At 44.9% G+C, this 23,973-nt stretch overlaps 2 protein-coding genes and 1 pseudogene across 2 annotated transcripts; 2 read left to right on the top strand and 1 right to left on the bottom strand.

The window, feature by feature from the left end:
* Positions 1-5,666: 5,666 nt before the first annotated feature.
* On the top strand, positions 5,667-6,587 carry LOC102856701 (melanoma-associated antigen B4-like). Its single transcript, XM_006885085.1, has one exon. The coding sequence runs from the start codon at positions 5,667-5,669 to the stop codon at positions 6,585-6,587; it is 921 nt and encodes a 306-aa protein (XP_006885147.1).
* Positions 6,588-12,042: 5,455 nt separating this feature from the next.
* LOC102856421 lies at positions 12,043-12,582 on the top strand (annotated as a pseudogene).
* A 3,406-nt stretch (positions 12,583-15,988) lies between these two features.
* LOC102856291 (melanoma-associated antigen B4-like) lies at positions 15,989-17,104 on the bottom strand. Its single transcript, XM_006885084.1, has one exon. The coding sequence runs from the start codon at positions 17,102-17,104 to the stop codon at positions 15,989-15,991; it is 1,116 nt and encodes a 371-aa protein (XP_006885146.1).
* Between the last annotated feature and the right edge of the window lie 6,869 nt (positions 17,105-23,973).

The following is a 23,973-nucleotide window of genomic DNA, read 5'->3' as shown; positions in this document are numbered from 1 at the left end:
TTTGGGTCACCTTTCTTTGGAATGGGAACAAATAGAGATCTCTTCCAGTCAGTTGGCCCAGTGGTTGTTCTCCAGATTTCTTGGCACAACTTGGTGAGCATGTCTAGGGCAGCATCCGTTAGCTGAAATATGTCACTTGGTATACCATCTATTCCTGGAGCCTTATTTTTTTGCCATTTCCTTCAAAGCAGCCTGAACTTCTTTCATCACCATAGGTTCTTGCTCATATGTTGTTTAATGAAATTCTTCTGTGTCTGCCAATTCCTTTCGATACAGTGATTCAGTATATTCTTTCCCTCTTCTTTTAGTACTTCCTGGATCATTTAACATATTGCCGAAAGCATCCTTGATTATAGCAACTCGAGGTTTGAATTTGTTCTCCAGTTCCTTGAGCTTAAGATATGCTGAGCGAGTTCGCCCTTTTGATTTTTCTGACTCCAACTCCTTGCACATTTCATTGTAATATTTAGCTTTGTCATCCCGTGCTGCCTTTTGAAATCTTCTGTTCAACTCTTTAGTATCTTGAATTCTTCCTGTGCTTTGGCTTCTCTGCACTCCAGTTAGAGCTAATAAATCATTTTAGTAGCAGTAGCAAGATGCTAGATCAATAGCTAAAAATCAGTGGGATTCCCCTTCAGTGACAAAGAGAACTCAGAGAAGGAAGCCAAGAGTGTAATACCATTTATAATAGCCAACCACAAATTAAGATATTTGGGAGTGAACCTAACTGGAGACACAAATGACCTGTACTGAATAAACTACAACAATTTTTGGGAGACACAATTGACTATTTTATTTTTTATTTATTTTGCCTTTTATTTGATTGGTTGATGTATGCTTAAGGGTAAGAGGCAGGAAAGAATAAACAAAACAAAGATGATCAGTAAAAAGAAAAAAGAACGCATATTTTTCTGGTATTCTCTGCTTTTAGAAGAGACATTTCCTCTTTGGAGACCCCAGGAATCTCCTCACCAAAAATATGGTGTAGGGTAAGTGGATCAGGGAAAGCAGTAACTGGGGCATCATTGCCCTCAAGTTGGAAGTTACTAATACCTCACCCTTCGGTGGGCTTTCAGGAGCTAGAAATGGCTCCAGAGGCAACTGCCCACCTTCCCCCCACCCACCCCCATGAGTGGCTGGTGAATTCCCACTGCGGGTCTTTGGGTTGTCAGAGCAACCCCCTTCACAGAAGCTGCCAGGGTTTCCTTGAGAACTTTTAGAAAATGGCATTCAAAACTCTCACTGTCACCAAGACTGCCCCAATTCACTGCTGTCCCTTCAGGGAGTTTACAGAGGCTGTAAATCACAGGAAAGATAGGGAACTGCCCCCTCCCCAGATCTGCTGGTGGATTTAAAACTCCTTAAGGCATTCATGTTTGGGTCAGTAGCACAGCTCCTGAACACTAAACCACAAAAACTCCCTAGAAACAAAAATAAAATAAAATCTTAAACTCCTTGCCACCCAATAGGAACCAACACATACGGGTTCGGGTGTAGATGCTGTAAATGACAAGGGAAGAGACTGCTTATCTTTCCTCCTTGCCGCCCAATAGGAACCACCACATACGGGTTCGGGTGTAGACGCTCTAAATGACAAGGGAAGAGACTGTTTCTCTTTCCCTGTGGAGGTACTGGGGAATCAAACTTGTGAGGGAGGTCTTCATCTCGTGGATTGACTGGTGGATTTGAACATATGTTATAAGTCTGCAGGATACCCCCCGATGGGCTAGGACAACAGAGTTCCCAGAAACAGAACAAAACCTAGAAATTCAAACTCATTCCATCTAGACAGAACCAACGCATACCACAGCTTCAAGTGAATTTTCGAGGGTTGGAAACCCCAAGGAGAGAGATCAGCCTGAAAAGTACTTTGCCCAAGAAGCCTACCCAACTTATGGTTTGGCCTGACATGCACTAGAGGAGTCTAAGACCTAAATATTTTCCCTAAGTTTGGGACACACATCCCTATGGGCAAGAACCCAGAATCCAACAGGTGTGTGTGGGAAGCATCTTGAGTGGGTACTAAAGAATGATGAACTTCCAACCAGTAGTCTCCATGCTGGCAGTGCTGGTAGGAGCCCCATCAACCCTTAGCAGCCCCCCACCCCCAAACAACCTCCATCAGATGTGACGCCGGTAGACTTTTATCCCCCAATATCCCTGAAGGTGGGAAGACACATGTCTGCTTACAGAATATCTGATCACTCATCAGGCGAGGACACTCAACTCCAAGGCTGTTCAAAGCCCTGGTGAGGACCCTAAATGTGGACTGAAGAGACCACCCACTCCAGAAATTGTAGTCTCAGCATGGGACCTGCCCTACTGCCAGGCTCACATGCACTTGATTGATGTCACCATGCAAAGTCTCGGGGGAAGAAAGACTATGGTGTAAGGGGGGGTGTAGCCCATGAAGGCAAAGGGTGGGGAGATCTGGAACCTTATTAGGAAGCAAACAGTGACCCTCAGAGCCAATGTGGAGTCCTCATTGCCTAAGGTGACCCCTCAAGGTAATGCTCTGCTCTGAGTGCACCCGTACTGGGACACCCCGATATGTCGCATCCTTACTTTCCTCCACCCCCATGGAGGTCTGGCATGAGCCTTGAACCTGCACTGCTGCATTCAGGGGGATAGAGTCAGTAGAGGGATGATGGGAAGACTTAGCTTACAATCCCAGTCAGAAGCTCTGGTGAGGCCTAGAAGGAATGCACATGCTACTGTGAACTGTAGGGGTCTCAAAAACCTTCTTCCCCATACCACTATTTCCAAAATCCTTCCCAAATGTTTAGTGATTGTAAAGAACTCCAGAAAACATGGCGATGCAGCTTCCAACAGGGATATCCCAGGGTGCTTGGTCTGGGATTAGAGGAGTGTGGCTTCAGGTCTCTAAACTCTAGAGTTCCACAGTAGTGCACAGGAAGGGGGAAAATGCTTGAGACTGTAGATACCACTCAGTGCAAAATGGGGATGGTTGGAGTGTGCCACCTCTTGCCATGGCCATGGGATCATAGGACTGAAGGAGAAAGATGGGCTATCTGCTCCCTTGTAATTAACTGCCTATGAAATCATGCTAGATGGTCAGCTTGATTGTACACAACACAGTTTGTTAGTGTGAACAGTGAGGTCTCAAAAACGTTCTCCACTGTTTCCACAATCTTCAAAACCCACCCTGAGTGCATGCTGATACTAAATAACCTTTACAAAACACCTCTACTCTGACTCCAACAGTGATTTCTCAGGAGGTGGAGTCCTCGGGTGGAAAGTTTTGGCCTCCAGTCTGCAAAATTGGAGGCCACACAACAGAGGAAGGAGATGTAGTCCCTAAAAATAATCAAGGTTAGTGGAAGGGACTGAAGAGGATTATCCTAAGTGAACTTTGCCCCGATAGTACAAATATAGTATAAGACCATTACTGTAGAAGAGGGTCCATGGTAAGGATTCATAGATAATAGGCTTATACAATTTAATGGGAAAAGGAAATGGGAATGATCCGATGTGAAAAAATGTATAGGAACTTTGTAAGTAAAAAAGTATAAAAGAAAAATTGTGTTAAAAATTTTTTTTTGGCTGAGTACAGTGTACTTTATTGATGGTACATGACAGGATGGGCTCGCCAAGCCCTTCCCCTTTCTCAGGGGGATTTGATGGAAACTTGTGTCAAGGATGTGAGATTTTCAGTGTGTGGGAGGATCAAGTTGGGGCAAGGACTCCCCAGCAGCTGAGGGTCTCTCTCTCTTCTAGTGCTATTGCTGGGGCTGGTGGTCCAAGGGGATCTTACTCTTTGGAGGCCATGTGAACCATCAGGTCGACCACCCAGTTGCTGTAGGCAAATTCATTGTCATACCAGGAAATGAGTTTGACAAAGTGGTCGTTCAGGGCAATGCCAGCCCCAGCATCGAAGGTGGAAGAGTGGGTGTCACTATTAAAGTCACAGGAGACAACCTGTTCTTCAGTGTATCCCAGAATGCCCTTGAGGGGCCCTTCTGATGCCTGCTTTACTACTTTCTTGATGTCATCATATTTGGCAGCTTTCTCCAGACGGCAGGTCAGGTCCACAACTGACACATTGGGGGTGGGGAAAGCCATGCCAGTAAGTTTCCCATTCAGTTCAGGGATGACCTTGCCCACGGCCTTGACAGCGCCAGTAGATGCAGGGATGATGTTCTGGGCAGCTCCACGGCCATCAGGCCACAGCTTTCCAGAGGGGCCATCCACAGTCTTCTGGGTGGCAGTGATGGCATGGACTGTGGTCATGAGTTCCTCTACAATGCTGAAGTTGTCATGGATGACCTTGGCCAGGGGAGCCAAGCAGTTGGTGGTGCAGGAGGCATTGCTGACAATCTTGAGAGAGTTGTCATACTTTTCATGGTTCACACCCATCACAAACATGGGGGCATCGGCAGAAGGAGCAGAGATGATTACCCGTTTGACACCACCCTTCAAGTGAGCCCCAGCCTTCTCCAAGGTTGTGAAGACACCAGTGGACTCCACAACATACTCAGCACCAGCATCGCCCCACTTGATGTTGGCAGGATCTCGCTCCTGAAAGATAGTGATGGCTTTCCCATTGATGACCAGCTTCCCATTCTCAGCCTTGACAGTGCCGTTGAACTTGCCATGTGTGGATATAGACCATGTAGTTGAGGTCAATGAAGGGATCAATGATGGCAACAACTTCCACTTTGCCAGAGTTAAATGCAGCCCTGGTGACCAGGTGCCCAATGCGGCCAAATCCATTTACTCCAACCTTCACCATCGTGTCTCAGGGATGCGGCTGAGGCTGCACAAGAGGAGAGGGCAATCTGGATCGACGAGGAGCAGAGAGCCTGTGTTAAAATTTTTAAAAGAAAATAAAAGAGAGTGAAGCTTAGGACACAGAATGCTGATGAGGTGGTTCTTCCTTGAAAAAGAGAGACTCATAAAGGCCCAGACATCCTTACATATCTGGAGGAGCCTATGTTTGTTGGAGGATTCATATTCTATCATGGTCTGTCAGAGAGATGACCAGTCTGGTCAGAAGGCTCCTCCAAGGACAGAACAAGCACTACTGTGCTGTTATTGCTGAGACACTCCTGTCAGCAGTGGAGACAGATCTGCTCCTTCAGTGCTTCCTTGTGGGACCCAGAACCTTTGGCGGTGCCAAGGTCACAAGAGCAGCAGGGAGGGGATTCCAGGTCCTGCAAGGAATTGCTAGGAGTGCCATTCAGTCGAAGGAAGAAGGTTCTGTACTAATGCAGCGGCTGCTGGTCACAAGAAGCCCCAAGGAGAGCTGTACAGGTACACGGTTCCTATTATTTCCTCCACTGGGTCCTGGGCAGAAGTACACCCTCTCTTTCCTTCTGCGGATCTGCATCACCTGTTGGTGTCCTGCACTTGGGTACCAGCGTTCATCATGCCTGGAGGTCTGAAGAGTAAGAATCGTGTTTGTGGGAAGCACCGCCAGGCCCCTGAGGAGGCAAAGGCTGCTGTAGGAAAAGAGAAAGTCTCCTCTACCACATCTGTCCTCCTTGTGAGGCTTCTCCTCTTCGTGTGCTTCTTCTCTTCATAGGGCTTCTCCTCCTCATCGGACTTCTCCTCCTCAAGTGGTTTCTCTAGGTCATGATGCTCTCCAACTCCTGAGGATTCTCCACCTCCTGATGATTCTCCTCCTTGTGAGGATTCTCCTCCTCATGGGGACTCTCCTCCTCATGAGGCTGCTTAGTGTCCCCCCTGGTCTTTCCGTTGAGCTGAGTTCTCAGGGAGTCCCACCCATCCCCAATGTTGATGCTTATGCCTTTTGCACAGGGGCTGATAGGGGTGACCAGAGCCAATATGGTGGGGGTGCTAGTTCCTCAGAGAACGCTGCAGAGGGCTCCCAGAAAGATCCTCTCATCAAGAGGATGAGCCTTCTGGTGCAGTTCCTGCTGCACACGTATAAGATGAAAGAGCCATTGATCACCAAGAAAGAAATCATGAAGATCATCAACAAGAAGTACCAGGAGCGCTTTCCTGAGGTCCTGCAGAGAGTCTCTGAGCACATGGAGCTGGTCTTCGGCCTTGAGCTCAAGGAAGTCGACCCCAGTGTTCCAACCTACCTCCTGGCCAATGTGCTAGAGATCAACAGGGAAGATTATGTCTTTGATACGAAGAGGTTCCCCAAGTATGGGCTGCTGCTGCCTATCCTGGGCATGATCTACATGAATGAATACCAGGTCAGCGAGGAGCAGCTCTGGCAATTCCTCAATCGAGTTGGGGTCTCTGATGGGAAGAGGCACTTCCTCTTTGGAGACCCCAGGAAGCTCCTCACCAAAGATGTAGTACAGGAAAAGTACCTGGAGTACCGCCAGGTGCCCGGCAGCGATCCTCCAACTTTCCAGCTCCTGTGGGGCCCCAAGGCCTATACCGAAGCCAGCAAGGCCAAGGTCCTAGAATTCATCGCCAAGATGCGGAGAATGGATCACAAGGCTTTCAAAATCCTGTTTGTGGAAACTTGGAAAGAGGAAGAAGAGAGAGCAGCAACCATGACGTGGTCCGTGGGTAATTTTAATGCCACGGCTAGGGCCCGATTCAGGGCAAAGTCCAGCAAGGCTTCCCGTGAAAAGAGAGAATAAAGGTTTTTCACATTGTTCCAAAAACTGTTATTGGTAGTCTAAGTAGAAGAGATGATGTGGGGCTTCAGACGACACATACACTTTTTCTTATGTGCCTGTTATCTGTGAGTAATGTGTAGATTTAGTCCATTTTCAAAAGTTGTGCCTTTAAGTTGAAGGTGTCTTTGCACCTAGAATCACAATGTACCATCATACACTTATTTCCATGGTGCAGATTTCAGGGTTAACATGGTGTGTTTGGTGAAACAAATGGAAAAATTCTTAGATTGATTTTGTAATATGCAGGTAGCTAAGATGACGTGGGAACAGGGAGAAATCCTGGGACATGTCAAAGAAATCAATGACAAAGAAGTACAAACAAAAAAAAGTAGATGGGGAGAGAGTATAGAACAAGTAGTTGATTCTAAGATTTCAACATTCTTATTGGTTTAAAAGAAAAAAGTTCTATGCCTGAATGTGTTTCTTTTTTTCTTGATATGCAGAAGAAAATAAATCAGTGAACTAGATCTCTTTTTCGCTTGCCTCTGCTTTGTCCAAACAGCAGTCCTCTTTGCAATTTGCAGGTTATCATGAGGGCCTTTAGGAAATTTCTTTTTCAGCCCCTCACCTACTTGTTAGCACATAATAGCTGTTCTGATCATTGAAGAGGCTGAGATGGTCTCTGAGCTCTCAGGCACTACTGGAAAGGGGAGAGGCCTTCAGGCTTCGTTTTAGGCATCAGGGGTGACTAAAAGGAAGAAGCTGAGGTGGGAGGTGGGTGACTAAGGAATCGTTTACATGGGATGGTAGGCGTTGGAAAGGGTCAGAAGTTGGGTAAGTTCTTGATGTTGAGATGTAGTCTACATTGAATCCTGTAGTCTTTGATCTACAGTAAGTTCTTCAAGGCTTCGTCTGTTGTGCCACCTGTGTAATCAAGGTTGTTAATGAGTTTTCCTCCAATCCTGATGTCACACTTTCCTTTTTAATTATAAACCAAATAATTTTTTAAATTATTCTTTCTTTTTTATTTTAAACATTTTTCTTTTATTATTATTAATTTTCGTGAACGTTTACAGAGACTTTGGATTTCCTTTTATTCATTGTTGCATTTTTCTCCCTGCCCACCCTTCCCCCCTAGTTTGCTCTTTTTGAAAAGTTCTTTCACTGGTATACAATCCCCCCACAGTGGCATTATGCCCTATTTGTCCTTTTGTGACTGAAATATTTCACTCAGCATAATGTCCTCCACGGTCACCTGTTTTGGTGGTGGTGTTTTGGGGTTTTTTAAAATAATTTTAATGAGCATTTACAGAGATTTTGGATTTCCATTCATTCATTCCTACACTTCTTTCCCCACCCATCCCTCCCCACCCCCAGTTCGCTCCTCTCTTTCAAAAGTAAAAGAATCACTCCTTCCCCGGTACACAATCCCCCCGCACCCCTCCCACTGCCCCAAGTACATTCCACTATGCAACCTTAATTGTGGACTCCTGTGATAACCATAAGACCCTATCATACATCACTTTTAAATTATTCACTCCCTCATCTGTTTCAGTGCAGTATACACAATTTATCCAGTTTTCTCATTCTTACCCCAACCCTGATATCAGTCCCATTTTCCAACAGTGGCACCATGCAATATTTGTCCTTTTGCATCTGAGATATTTCACTCAGCATAATGTCCTCCAGATTCACCCATTTTGAATAATATTGCATGAGTTCCTTGTTTTTCAATTCAGCGTAGTATTCCATTGTGTGAATATACCACAGCTTCTCTATCCATTCGTTTGTTGATGGGCACTGGGGTTGTTTCCTTCCAGCTCCTTGCTATTGTGAACAGAGCCACAATTAACATGGGTGTGCATATACCTGCTTGGATGTCAGTTATGGTCTCTTTGGGATATATTCCCAGTAGTGGAATTGCTGGGTCAAATGGTATCTCTATTTGCAACTTTTTGAGAAAGCACCATACAGCCTTCCACAGTGGTTGCACAAGGGGTCACCTGTTTTGAATAATATTTCATGAGTTCCTTGTTTTTCAGTGCAGCATAGTATTCCATTGTGTGACTATACCACAGCTTTTCTATCCATTCATTTGTTGATGGGCATTTGGGTTGTTTCCAACTCTTTGCCATTGTGAACAAAGTCACAATAAACAGGAATATGTCAGAGTTATCTCCTATTTCTTTTTCCTTTTCATGTGACTTTGCCAGCATCACAACAAGAGTGACAAACACTTGCCAGTATGATGCAGCAGTGAGACCATTATGTTTTCCAGAATGAGCACACCAATAAGATAAATCTATCTTTCTAAATTATTTGTATCTAAATATTGATATTTAATCAGGTGAAGGATGAGATAATCTGCTTCCATAAAAGTGTTCAGCCTTGGAAACCTTATGGGACAACTCTACTCTGTTTCATAGGGTCCTTAAAAGTACTAATTGAATAAAGGGAAATGGCTATTGGTGTTAAGGTAAAACATTTTTCAATCAATCAGTCAATCAAAAGCTGTGTTGCATTGGAAAAACCTGCTGTCAGGGACTTCTCCAGAATGTTAAAATGTAAAGATATCAGCTTAAAACTATGTCTTAGGGAGAATTTCTCTTGTTTATTCACAGTCCCAGAGTAACTGCCAGTCTTGATCTGGGTGCTGAGATACTGTGTTATCAAATGAATGGATTGAGGTATTATGGTACATTCACACAATGGAATACTATGCAGCACACAGTAGCAATGATTTTTTAAATTACTACATAGCTCAGGAGGGACTGGAGAGCATTATGCTCAGTGAACTAACTGCACAAGGACAAATATTGTATAAAACCATTATTATAGAATTGGTATAAGGATCCGAGGAGGGAGAGGGCGGACACAGAGCAATGAGGATGTCAAAGGAGAGGGGGAGATTAATCATAGAGTTGTGCAGTTTGATGGGAGTGGTGAGGGAAACTGGAAAAATCTGTTCTCAAAATCCATGTGTTCAATCATGTTCTCAATAGACGAGTATGATAAAAAAGTAAGTGTTGCAAACCCTAGATCTAGCTATGAATAATCCCATGTGCTAGTAGGGTTTTCATTACTATGCTAATAAGGCTCTGTGTGTGGTGGGGGGGCGTGTATTTTACACCAGTGACTTTTGAGATCTAAGAGGCCCATTTAGATACAGTGATAAGAGTGACATTATTAGGAGAGAACCAAAGCAGCATAGACCATAAACCCAGGAACTCCAAAGACAGAATGACAGAAAAGTGCAAACAGAGATACTCCCTCAGATCCCACAAAGAGAAAGCCTTTCCCTAGATCTGTTATCCAGCTTCCTACATAGTGAGAAAATCAGTTTCTGTTTGTGAAAGGTAAGTACTTGTGGTATGTCTGTTAAAGTAGCACTCAGTAATTAAGACACACAACTCTGGGGCCTGGCCTTTGTCCACCACTCCCACAGCCCCACCTAACCCCGCACCCAAACAAACCCACTGCCATTCAGTGAATTCTGACGCAAAGCACACCTATGAGGTAGAGTAGTGCCTTCTTAGGGTATAACATTTTTACATGGGCACACTGCCTTGTCATTCAAACCACGCAACTTTTGGTTAGCAGCTGAATTCTTGACCTACTCTGCTACCAGAGACCCAAGCAACCCAATTAAAAAGTTCTTACTTAAAATCACCTTTCAATGAAGGCTAGAGTTTTTTGAAGACCTCACAGGTATACATTTGGGAATTTACACTATACTGCTTTTATTTGGGAGCTCCCTGGGGGACAAATAAGGAAATTTAGTTATTTGTGTGTAAATTTTTAAAACAGCCCAAGCAATTACTCTTTTGACTTTTCATTTGAGCAAATTCATTTTCCACACAACCATTCCTGCACCTTTGGTTTTGTGACACTGATTATAATACACTGAAAGAACACTTTTCCCTATTCTTCCCTGTGATTCTCATCCCCATGGAACCATAGATCCTTCTAGGCTACCCCTTCCTGGCTTCTGAGCTTTATTCCTGAGCAAATGATGCCCTTGTGTATTTGATTGTTCTAAGGAGTATCTTCCTGGTGTTTCTGCTCCCGTTATAATCCTCCTGTTTCAATGAACATTGAATTACATTTGTAAGATTAGTTCCAAGGTACAAGGGTGACTAAGGGCTGTATGGTCTGGGGTTCCATCAATCTTGGTTTTCCAAGACTTTTCCATGTCAGTTTCTAGGAGATCTCAAGGGAACTCTGGCATGCTCTGTTGTAGGGGCTTACCCTGCCAACCCAAAGAACTGCAGTAGAAATTCACCAGCCACTCTAGGGGTTGGGGAAGGTAAGCAGTGCCTCCCTGGCCATTTCTAGGGTCTGAAAACCCATTGGAAGGTCAGCTATTAGTCAGTTCCTATGAGAGGGTAATGATGCAGTTTTTCATGAGCTATGATTCCTCCCTTGGTTGGTTGGTCACTCTGCTTTTTACATTTTAAAGATTTTCTTCAGATGTGTTGTTAGGAGGGGATGGTCCTTGGAAAAGGAAAAAAATGCTCAGATAAGTGGAAGGTTGGTGACATGCGGGGAGACCCACAAGGAGAGGGATACACAAAATGGCTGTAAATATGGGCTCTCATAAAGCTTGGATACTAATGACATCACAGGACACCCCAGGGTTCACAGCCATTTTTTTAGGGTTGCTGTGAAATATAGGTGATTTCATGACCTTTAACATCAGTAAACATAGTAAAATAGCCTCTTTAACATACTACAATTATCCAAAGAATTCCATGTTTTTTTCTCATTCCCAGAAAGATGATTGGATAGAATGTGGAAATACAAATTATAGCACGTGAATAAAATACTGTTGAAGATTGTTAGAAAAATGGCTGGAACTGTACAGCAACAAGACACTGCCAGAAATTCTAGGTAGATTTAGGAGAGACCATGAAAAGGGAGGTATGATTGCTGATGCCAGGTGAATATTAACTGAAAGCAACAAATACCAGAAAAATGTATGCTTGTCCTACTTTTTTTTAATATCAATTTTTATTTTATTATTTCTTTCTTGCCTGTCATCCTGAAGCTTATCTTTTTTAAAAAAATATACATTATATTTTTAATATCAAGCCAAATGTTTCAGTTTAACTTCTTTCTGTAAACTCCAATAGCCTTTGACCTTTTGTCAATTGCTTCTTGTAATGACTCTATGGGACCTAGTACAGCCCCATAATGTTTATAAGGCTGTACATTTTATGGAAGCAGATTGTCTCATCCTTCCCCTGCTTAAATATCAACATTTATATAAAAATAATTTAGAGATATACATTTATCTTATTGATGTGCTCATTCAGGGAATTGCTGTTGCATCGTTTTGGCAAATAGATGTCACTCTTACTGTGGTGCTGAAGTCCTCTGGATAATGATAGGGAAAGGAAATAGAATTAGGAGATATCTCAGACATTCATAACATTGTTAATAATAAAAAAAGAATTAAAAAACAGTTCATAGAGACATGGCGGCTCCGCTGGGTGGCATGTTCTCCGGGCAGCCTCCGGGGGCCCCGCAGGCCCCCCCCCCGGGACTCTTGGGCCAGGCTTCGCTTCTTCAGGCCATGCCAGGGGCTCCGAGGAGCTCGAGCAGTACCTTGGTGGACAAAGTGGAGTCCTCTTTCAAGGCCTGCTTTGCGTCTTTGGTGAGTCAGGACTATGTCAGCGGCACCGATCAGGAGGAAATTCGCACTGGTGTTGATCAGTGTATCCAGAAGTTTCTGGATATCACAAGACAGACAGAGTGTTTTTTCCTACAAAAAAGATTACAGTTATCTGTCCAGAAACCAGAGCAAGTTATCAAAGAGGACGTCTCGGAGCTGAGGAACGAGCTGCAGTGGAAAGATGCCCTGGTCCAGAAGCACCTGACCAAGCTGCGGCACTGGCAGCAGGTGCTGGACGACATCAGCACGCAGCACAAGAAGCCGGCTGAGCTCCCGCAGGGCTCGCTGGCCTACCTGGAGCAGGCCTCAGCCAGCATCCCTGCGCCATTGAAGCAGACCTGAGCGCGAAGCCCTGGGTGCACCCACCTGAGTGTGCTCCCTGAGTGCATCCAGCCCACCTGCTGCCTCCTGCCTAACCCACCTGCGAATCACTGTGCAAACAAACTCCCATTCCCAGCTGTCTGGCCTGGGAGAACCCAGCGCCACGGCATCAGACCACTCCCGTTTCATGCTCCTGCACCCAAACTTTTTAACTGAGTTTTGTTGCTCGGCCTGACTCAACTGTCCGTGTGCAACAAGCCCAAGCCCTGCCCAATACTGTGCCACCATAGTTTATAAGCTGTTTGTTTCTCAAGTACTTTGTAAAATGCCTGTAGTTTTGGTAAACTTGTAGATTATTCTTTTAGTTTTAATTTAGTGTGATGCCAGTTACAGGGATTTGTGTATATAGATGGGGTGGGGGTTGTGCGCGGACGTGCACATGGATGTGTGTGGGGGGATTTATTTTTGGCTCTCTAGTCTGTGATTTGTAATTTCTGTGTTAATTTCTCTCGCTGTCAGATCTGTTTGTGTGATCTGAGGGAGAAAAGGACACTAGTTTGGACGTGAGGATATTGGTAATAGGGACTCCACCTCAGCAGTGCAAGGTGGTGTGTGAATCTGCAAGGTCCAGGCTTTGAACTACCTCAAGAAGAGGAATCTAATGTAGTAATGTCTATAATGTGCCCAGGGCCCCTGGGTGATGACACTGTACATATGTAGGATTGCAATATCCTAGCTTAGTGTAGTAGCAGAAGGATTCTAACAGCCTTCTAACACCCTAAATTAGTGTAGTATTAAAAGGATTGTATAAAGTAGTTGTCCTTCTGTTAGGGCTAAGTTTCTCCTCTGGTGTGGGGTTACTTTTTGTGGGTGGGGGGTGGTAGAGGGGAGATGCCAGTGTGTGCTGACCCTGCCCTGGGTGAGTTCTGTGAGAACCTGGCAGAGCCCAGGCTCCCGTTGCGTGGCATTTGTGTTCGAGTGAGACTGAGGGGTTGACAGCAGCTGGGACTTATTCTTACTTTCGTTCTGCTTTTGAAGCAGAGCCCTTTGACGTGAAGAAGGGCTGCTGCTGACAGTGGTCTTGGCTCAAGGGGCTGGCACCGCCCCAGAGAAGGGACAGGCAGGATGGTGGCCTTGGGCTCCCAGATGTCCACTAAGCCATGTCCATTCAGCCTCAGCCTTTGGCATGTACTCCCTTACTACTTTGTGGGCCCTCCACTTCACCTCCCACCCCAGTCTGTATTAATTGATGTTGGGAAATACAAACCAACAGTGGTTTCTGGCACCGGTGGATGAGGCTCTGTTTTACGCAGTCTGATTAGATTGCTTCCCTCTGCCCAGCACACAGGTTGTCTCTGAACGGCCTGCGCTGCTGTGCCTGGTGCCTCGCCTCGTTTGGTTCCTTCATTCACGTGTGTTCAGATCCCCTCTTCCTGCCCAGCCCTGAACATGCGAACCTTTTTCCTCTGCACTTGTAGTATGCAAGACTGTCAAGTGTCCCGATTTGGATCTCTCTCCCCTCCCTTGACTGTGCTGTTCACCCACGATAAGCATGCATCGGCCCCTGTTCTGTGTGTGTGCATCTAGATAAGCCTCTGCTCCCCTCAGTTTCTGGCAGGCCGACACCAACACCTGCCAGTCTGGTGTTGGTGTAGAGCTGCACCCCACAGGGTTTCTACTGGCCGAGTTGAATCCCCAGGCCGGCCTGCCTCTGGCTGGATTCAAACCTCCCTTCCTTCAGTTAGCAGCCAGGCACACTAACCATTTGCACTACCCGCAGACTTTTTAAAGAGAAATGTAATACAGCCAGACTCGTTACCATCAAGTTGGTGCGAACTCCTGATGACTCTACAAGACAGAGTAGAGGTGGCCCACAGCGGTTCCAAGGCCTGACTGCCACGTCTTCCAGGGAGCAGCGGGTGGGCTTGAACCACCTACCTTTTGTTGTGTGCACCCCTAGGAGTCCTCTTCAGACCGAGGTGCCTCGTGGTGCTGCAGGCCAGAGTGAAGTACCCCACAGGGCTCCCAGGACTTCAGCTCTTGAGGGGAGCAGACCGCCTCATCTCTGTCCCACAGGGTAGCGCGTGGCTTTGAACTAACAGCTTCTCAGCTGAGCACTTAAACCCTGCACCAGCAGGGCTCCTCTTTAAATATACGAAGACTATCTGTTGCTTCTCACTTACATATAATAAATATTTAGTCCTGTGAGTGTGTGTATATGCATGTATACTAGTGTATGGTGTCTGGCCTGGAGACCCATGGCCAGTGAACTCTCTTCAGTTCGAATAAATCAGTTAAATAAAGCTTTGGGAAATGCTTTTACAAAAAAAAAAACAACAACCAAACCAGTTCATAATAAAAAAGAAGCATGTGACATCAGGCTTTGAGGAAGACTCCTTAACACATTGCAGCACACTTTTAAAATTGATGACCATGCTTAGAAACACATCATTTGGGGCAACTTAACAACCTGCAATATGCAGATATCCCAACCTTGCTTGGGGAAAGTGAGAAAGACTTGAAGCACCTACCACAGAAGATCAAAGACTAATGGAATTCAGTGGAACTACATCTCAACATCAAGAACCTCCCCTACTTCTGACCCTTCCCAACTCCTCCCATCCCATGTAAACTATTCCCCACTTACACATATCTCACCCCAGCTTCCTCTCTTTTGGCACTCATGATGCCTAAAACTTAAAATTCATGACCTCAAAGTTTTATTTCCATGAGAGGTAAGCCTGAAGGCCTTACCCCTTTCACTAGTGCCTGAGGTCTGAGACCTTCTCAGCCTCTTCAATGATCAGAGCAGCTATTATATGCTAACAGGTAGGTGAGAGGCTGAGAAAGAAATTGCCTAAAGGTCCTAATAATTACCTGCAAGCTTTCATAGAGGAGATGCTCAATTCCTGTTTGGACAAAGAAGAGCCAAGTGGACAAGAGATCTAAATGAATGATTTATTTACTTCTGCACATCAAGAAAAAGAGAAAAATATTCAGGCATTGAACTTTTTTTTTAACAAATAGGAATATTGGAATCTAAGAATCAACTACTTTTAAGCTTTTTGAATCACCAGAATAAAGAAGCATCGAACTGCAAAAAAAAAAAAAAAAAAAAGAATCAACTACTTTTTTTATACTCTCTCCCCATCTGCTTTTCACTTGTACTTCTTGGTCACTGAGTTCTTTGACATGTCAAAGGATTTGCCCTTGTTCGCATGTCACCTTAGCTACCTGTGTATCACAAAATGAAACCAAGGATTTTTACATTTGTTTAACCAAAAGCATCATAAAAACATTAAATTCTACACAATGGAAATAAGTGTATGGGGGTACATTCTGATTATGGGTACAAAGACATCTTCAACTTAAAGGCACAACTTTTGAAAACACACAAAATCTACACATAACTCATTGTGAAACACCTTTACACTCTCTTTTCACGGGAGGCCTTGCTGGACTTTGCCCTGAATCTGGCCCTGGCCCTGGCATTAAAATTACCCGCGGACCATGTCATGGCTGCTGCTCTCTCTTCTTCCTCTCTCCAAGTTTCCACAAACAGGATTTTGAAGGCCTTGCGATCCAATCTCCGCATCTTGGCGATGAACTCTAGGACCCTGGCCTTGCTGGCTTTGGTATAGGCCTTGGGACCCCACAGGAACTGGAAAGTTGGAGGATCGCTGCCGGGCACCTGGTGGTACTCCAGGTACTTTTCCTGCACCATATCTTTGGTGAGGAGCTTCCTGGGGTCTCCAAAGAGGAAGTGCTTCTTCCCATCAAAGATCCCAACTTGATTGAGGAACTGCCAGAGCTGTTCCTCGCTGACCTGGTTTCCATTCATGTAGATCATGCCCAGGATAGGCAGCAGCAGCCCATACTTGGGGAACCTCTTCGTATCAAAGACATAATCTTCCCTGTTGATCTCTAGCACATTGGCCAGGAGGTAGGTTGGAACGCTGGGGTCGACTTCCTTGAGCTCAAGGCCGAAGACCAGCTCCATGTGCTCAGAGACTCTCTGCAGGACCTCAGGAAAGCGCTCCTGGTACTGCCTGTTGATGATCTTCAAGATTTCTTCCTTGGTGATCAATGGCTCTTTCATCTTATATTTGTGCAGCAGGAACTGCACCAGAAGGCTCATCTTCTTGATGAGAGGATCTTCCTGGGGAACCTCTGCGGTGGCCTCAGAGGAACTAGCACCCCTACCATATTGGCCCTGGTCACCCCCACCAGCCTCTGTGGAATGGGCACACACATCAACACTGGGGATGGGTAGGATGCTCAGAGAACTCAGCTCAAAGGTAAGATCACTGAGAAACTTAAAAGCCCCATGAGGAGGAGAACCCTCAGTAGGTGCAGAAGCCCCAGGAGCAGGAGAAACCCCACGAGGAGGAGACACTCCAGAAGGAGAAGCCTCACAGGGAGGCAGAGATGGGGCTGCCTCTTTTTCTACAGTGGCCTGCGCATTCTCAGGAGCCTGGCGGTTCCCTTGAGCCTGGTGGCGCTTCCCACGAGAACGATTCTTCCTCTTGTGACTACGAGGCATGATGAACCTTTGTAGCCAAGTGTAGGAGACGGACAGCTGATGCAGTTCCCTGAATGTTAGAGAGAGGTCTGCTCTGCTCAGGACCTGTGGAAGAAGTAAGGAAATTTGTACCCTGCTAGTTCTGCTTGTAGCTTTGTTAGTGCAGAGCCTTCTTCCTTCAGTTGAATGGCCCTCATAGCAATTCTAGTAGGACCTGAGACCCACTCTCTGCTGCTCATGTGACCTTAACTCCTCCAAGCTTTCTAGGCCCGACAAGGAGGCACTGAAGGAGCAATCTGTCCCCACTGCTGACATGGGTGGCTCAGCAATAACAACACAGTGGTGTTTATTCTGTCCTTGAAGTGCCCAGTCCTCTCCCCAGTCACCTTTACTGCACCCTCTGACCAGGTCAGTCATCTCCCTGACAGGCCCTGAAAGAATGTGCAACCTCCTGACTGTGTCATCAAACATCGATTCTCCAAGATCTGGAAGTCTGTCTGGGCCTTTATGTGTCCCCCGTTTTCAGGGTGGAACCACCCCATCAGCATCTATGTCCTAAGCCCCACTCTCTTTTCAAATTAAAATGTTTATTTTATACTGGTTTACTTAGAAAATTCATCTACATTGTTTTCACACCAGACCGTCCCCATTTTCTTTGTCCATGAAATTGTATAACCCTATGATTAACCACCCGCTACCCATCCACCCTACTCCCTGCTCATCCTCACCCCTCTGCTTTCACCCTCCAACCCATGGATCCTCATACACCTTCTACAATAATGGTCTTATACCATATTTGTCTTTATGGGACTGAATAAGTTCACTTAGAATAATGCTCTCCACTCCCTTCTACTAACCTTGATTCCTGTTAGGGACTATGTCTCCTCCCTCTGCTGTGTGATCTCCAATTTTGCAGACTGGAGGCCAAACCCCTTTGACCCAGGAGTCTGCCTCCTGAGAAATCCCTGTTGGAAGAAAAGTAGACATGTTTTGTGAAGGTTGTTTGGTATCAACAAGTAGTCAGGGTTGGTTTGAAAGATTGTAGAAGCTGGGGAGCACATTTTTGAGACCCCATGGCTCACACTAGCACACTGTGTTGTGTACCATCAAGTTGGGATCTACCTGTATCTGACCGTCTAGCAGGTGAGCAGATTTCCCTTCTTTCTCCTACAGTCCTATGATCCCAGGGCCACGGAAAGGGTAGGCACACCCCAGCCCTCCTCATTTTGCATTGAGTGGTCTCCACCATCTCAAGCATTTCCCCCCACCCCTTGCTGTGCTCTAATGTGGGACACTACAGCGTGCAGCCCTGAAAGCCACGCCCCTCCAACCTCAGACCACACCCCCTGCGATATCGCTGTTGGAAGTTGCAGCGCCATGTTTTTCTGAACTTGTTTGCTTTCACTAAATTGTCGGGGTGGGTTTGGGACAGTGTGGAAATACGGGAAAAGGTTTTTTGAGAAATCCACTGTTCACAGTGGCATACGCAACCCCTGGGGTGGCATTTCTCGCCTCAGCTTTTGACTGAGATCCTGCACTAAGACTTCCCATTCCCCCTCTCCTGACTAGATCCCCCTGAATGCAGCAGTGGAGGGTCAAGGCTCATGTTAAGATATCCCCGGGCGTGGAGGAAAGTGAGGGTGCTGCATATGGGGGGGTCCCTCTCTGGATGCATTCAGAGCGGAGAGCGGAGCATCGCACTGAGGGGTCATCTTAGGTAATGAGGGCTCCCCATTGGCTCTGAGGGTCGTCCTCCACTCTCTAATAAGGGTCAGGGTCTCCCCACCCTCCGCCTTCCTGGGCTGTACCCACCCTCACCCCATGGTCCTCCCACCCCCCACCCCCCGACTTTACAGGCTGATATCTATCAAGTAGATCTGAGCCTGTCCGTGGGCCAGGTCCCACGCTAAGCCCACACTGTTTGGAGTGGGTAGTCCCCCAGGTCGACATTTAGGGTCCTCACCAGGGCGCTGAGCAGACTTGGAGTCGAGCGTCCTCGTCTGAAGAGCGACCAGAGATTCTCGAAGCTACGAGCGTCTTCCCGCCTTCGTGGATATTGGGCGGATGAACGTCTGCTGTCGTCACATCCGGTGGAAGCTGTGGGGGTGGGGGGAGGCTGCTAACAGTTCCTGGGGCTCCTCCCCGCGCTGCCAGGATGGAGCCTATTGGTTGGAAGTTCGTCATTCTTTAGTGCCCACTCATGATCCCCCCCACCCCCGACACCTGTTGGATTCTGGGTTCTTGCCCAAAGAGATGTGTGTCCCACACTCAGGAAAATCATTCAAGTCTCCGCTCCCCACCCCCCCCATCCCCCCAAGGTCACGTAACACCAATCCACAGGCTTGGGAGGCTTTTTGGGCAAAGTGTTTTTCATGGTGAATCTTTGGGATATGACTGTAGAACTGAGGCCATTACCCTTCATACACACATTACCCTATATAGACACATTCTCTCCTTGTCTGAGACTACTCAGAATGAAATGAGGGTGATAATTGTGATGGCATGTTGTTGTGGCCCCAGGCATTACAGAAAGTGAAACTGCACCCATAGTGTTTGAAGGAATCCAATTGATCTGGGGATGGATTGCTAGGTCTTAGTTTAGCTTGACGCCTGTGTATGTTTACTCTTCCATATTGTCCGCTAGCATCGAGGGCAAACATCCACATTGCTTAAGACGCAGTATCTTGTTTTACAGTGATGTTTTTTACAGGAAAAGCATAATTTTGAATCATTAATAAAGCAAAACTTGTTTTAACACCATTTAGGAGCCTGGTGACCTGAATTTGGGGTACCCGTCTTTCCTTCTGTGTGTAGTATTGGGTTCAGGACTGGGTCTTACTTGAGCTTATTCTTCTGGGCCAGGGAGCTCTGGATTTACAGTTTGTAGGCTGTTATTTAAGGACTATGGTTTGAATCCACCAGCCATTCTCGACAAAAAACGTCAGTGAACTCTTTACTTTGGGTTTTAAACCCTGGACATTTTAGTCAGAATTTAGGTATATGTTGGTTCTTGTCTAGTAGTAATGAATTTTAATTTGTACGTTTCCTTTCTTTTCTGGGAAGCTCTGGTGTCCTACCCATCGAGGGTTGTGCTTCAGACCTAAGGCACATGTTCAAATCTACCAGCAGATCCACGAGAGGAAGACCTCCCTTGCACGTTCGATTGCCCAAGCAGCTCCATGGGGGAAAGAGAAACAATGGCTTCCCTTGTGATTTACTGCGTCTGCAGATCTGCCTGTATGGCTTGGTTCCTACTGGGTGGCAAGGAGTTTGAGATTTTAGTTTCTTTTCATTTCTAGGGAGCCCTGGTGGTGTAGTCAGTGAGGAGCTGTGTTGCAGACCCAAAGGCGGACACCTTTCAGGGGTTTCAAATCCACCAGGTGGTCCGCGAGAAAATGATGTGCAGTTCCCTCTTTCTCCTGTGATTTATTACCTCTGAAAACTCACAGTAGGGATACTCATGAATCGGGACTGACTTGATGGCAGCGAGTTTTGCATGTCATTTCCTAGGAAGTTTCAAGGTAACGCTAGTAGCCTCTGTGAAGGGGGTTGCTCTCCCAACCCAAAGACCCGCAGTGGGAATTCACCAGCTGCTCTGGGAGACAAAGGTGGAAAGTCGCCTGCCGAGCCATTTCTACTCTCTGAAAACCCACTGGAGGGTCAGTTATCAGTCCGTTCCAAATTGAGAGGACAATGATGCCCGGGTTACTGTTCTACTTGAGCCATGCTTCCTTCCTCCCATGGTTGGTTGGGTGGCTATTCAATCTTTTATATTTGGAAGATTGACTTCAGACATGGTGTTAGGAGGGGTTGGTACTTCGAAAAAGCCACAATGCTCATAAAAGTGGAAGTATGGTCAAGTAGGGGGAGACCCACAAGGAGGGTGTTTGACAAAATGGCTCTTACAAGTGGGCTATGGTGAAGCTGAGACGGTAATGGTGGATTAGGACAATACAGGGTTCAGAGCCATTTTTCTAGGCTTGCTATGATCAGTCCTAGTTGACTTCATGACACTTAATATCAACAACAGTAGTAAAACAGCCTCTTTAGCAATATAATAATATAATCCTAAGAGATCCATGGTTTTTCACATTCCCCATAGAGGTGATCCAATACAATGTGGTAATACAGCTTTAATATAACATGTGAGTAAAATTTCACTGAAGATTATTAGAAAAATTGTTGGGACAGTAAATTGACAGGATGTAGCCAGAAATTCTAGGTAGATTCAGAAGAGACCATGGAAAGGGGGACATTATTGCTCATGTCAGGTAAATCTTAACAAAAAGCAGAGAAAAACAGAAGAATGTTTACTTACAGTTTCTTTTTATCTTTTCCTTACTGACAATTTTTGTTCTATTATTCCTTTCCTACATGTCATCTTGAAGCATATATTTTTTTAAAAAAATAAAAACTCCATTTTTACATTAAGTTTTTAATATAAAGCAAATTATTTCATTTTAACTTCTCTGTGTAAACACTATCAGCCATTGCCCTTGTGTCCAAAGCTGTACATTTTTAAGGAAGTAGGTTTTCTCATCATTTTCCTCCTTAAATATCAATATTTACATTAAAATAATTTGGAGAAATGCTTTTAAATTATTGATGTACTTATTTGGGAAAACTTGGAGGACTCGCTGATGCAACGTACTGGCAAATATTTGTCACTCTTATTGTAGGCCCTGGCAGTCCTCTGGAGAGTGATGGGGAAAGGAAATAGAAATCCCTGACATTTATGAGCTTGTTCATAATCTTATTCCTTCTAATACAATTTAAACGGTCCTAAAGCATAACTAAATGAAATATAAGTGTTAAATCAAAGGGTGGAAGTACGCCTCAAGGAAAACAGAAGGTGGGGAATTACTCTGGGTTGCTAATGGAACCATGATTTTTCCCATTCCCCAAAAAGGTGATCTGATAGAATGTGGACATACATCATAAATACCACATGTGAGTAAAACTTTGCTGAAGTTTGTAAGAAAAATGGTTGGGACAATATATCAACAGGGAACTTCCAGAAATTCTAGGTGGATTCACACGAGACCATGGCAAGGAGGACATCATTGCTCATGTCATGTGACTCCAAAGTGAAAGCAAAGAAAACCAAAAAAATGTTTGCTTGTGCTTTTCTTGTATTTCTTTTCTTTTCTTAATGACCATTTCTGTTTTATTTTTTCATTTCTACCCATCACGTGAAGCTTACATGTATCTGAAAAAAATTATACATTAAATTTTCAATATCAAGCAAAATATTTCATTTAACTTTTCTGTGTAAACACCAATAGCCATAGGCCTTCTGTCTATTGCTACTTAAAAGGATCCTATTGGAGACCTGTGGTGTCTCTCTGGAGACAAAGGTGCGTCTGATACAGGCTATGGTCTTTGCAATCACTTGTTATGCATCAGAGAGTTGGACATTGAGTAGGGAGGATAGAAGGAGAATTGAAGCCTTTGAGCTGTGGTGCTAGAGAAGAGTATTGAATGTACCATGGACCACCAAGAAAACAAACAGATTCATCCTTGAGAGGGTTAAACCAGGCTGCTCCTTTGAGGCAAGGATTCTGGGGCTTCATCTGACATACTTTGGTCATGTTGTAAGGAGGGAGAGGTCCTTGGAGAGGGACATCATGCTTGGGAGGGTGGAGGGACAGTGCAGGAGGGGAAGGCCCTCTGTGAGGTGGATTGATTCAGTGACTGGGGTAATCGGGATGGGTATGTCAGAGGCAGTGCCATTGGCACAGGATAGAGCATGGTTTAGGGCTGTTGTACATAGGGTCGCTATGCGTCGCAAGCCAACTTGAAGGCACATAACAACAACAACAAGGGACAGAATACAGTTGTCCCATGTTTCAAACACTGTCAGTTTTTCAGGAGCTTATTGTCTGATCTTTCTGCTCCTGAAATATTATATATAAAAGCAATCTAGAGATAAACATTTAACTTATTGGTGTGCTCATTTGGGTAAAATGGAAAGACTTGCTGATGCATTGTACTGGCAAATATTTGTCACTCTTGCTGTGACTTTGGCAGTCCCCTGGACAGGGATGGGGAAAGGAAATAGAAATAGGAAATACCTCTAACAGTTAAGAGTTTGTTCATAATCTTATTCCGTCTGATACAATTAAAAGAATCCTAAAGTATAACTAAATGAAGTATAATTGTTAAATCAAAAGAAAATATTATAGCATATAAGCACCATAAATCAGAAAAATTATTCAGTACGTGGTGTAAGTAATTTATAATCTAAAAGTAGGCTATAATCCAAAGGTTTGTGAGTCCACCTCTACAAATCCAAAGACTGGTAGTTGAAATCCATGGAGAAAAGGCCTGACAATCTGCTTCTATAATGGTTACAGCTTAGAAAACTCTAATGAAACTTGAGTTTTAAAAAAGTGTATTTGATGAAATTCATGCAAATTATGTTCTCACTGGGAAATTTCTTTACACATGGCTCTAATGTATGATCTACATTTCCTGCATTAATGATCTCATTATTTTGATCTGGTTGTTCCACTTCTATGAATCTACCTACTTTGCCCTTCACTCCCTTAGGGAAAAAGCTGATAGTTTGGTCTCATATAGTTGTTTTTCTGTTGTTGTTGTTGTTATTATTTTTTTTTAATCACCCTTCTTTTATAGTTGTTTTTTGTTGGGTTTGTTTTTGTTTTTGTTTTGGAAAACAACTTTTTTTTTTTTGGAAAACAACTTTTATTGTATAGATCACGCAGACTAAAAAGAAAACCCTTCCTGGAGCCCAGGAGGTAATCACACCATCCCTCTCCAATTCAGACTCTTTTGGGCTTTGAGAGGACAGGCCTTTTCTGGAGGACCATGACAGTACTCAGAGAGCTGTGGAAGAGGTCCAGCACACGAGGTCTAGCTTCCTTTTG

Source organism: Elephantulus edwardii, unplaced genomic scaffold (genome assembly GCF_000299155.1).
Source record: "Elephantulus edwardii isolate Elephantulus edwardi_28Jun2011 unplaced genomic scaffold, EleEdw1.0 scaffold00040, whole genome shotgun sequence".
Lineage (NCBI taxonomy): Eukaryota > Metazoa > Chordata > Mammalia > Macroscelidea > Macroscelididae > Elephantulus > Elephantulus edwardii.
The sequence above is the reverse complement of the archived record's forward strand: the minus strand, read 5'-3'. Positions and strand labels throughout refer to the sequence as shown.

Bases quoted from the DNA above. Each gene is read 5' to 3' on its own strand.
- LOC102856701 (XM_006885085.1), top strand. From the start codon at position 5,667: ATGGGGACTCTCCTCCTCATGAGGCTGCTTAGTGTCCCCCCTGGTCTT.
- LOC102856291 (XM_006885084.1), bottom strand. From the start codon at position 17,104: ATGCCTCGTAGTCACAAGAGGAAGAATCGTTCTCGTGGGAAGCGCCAC.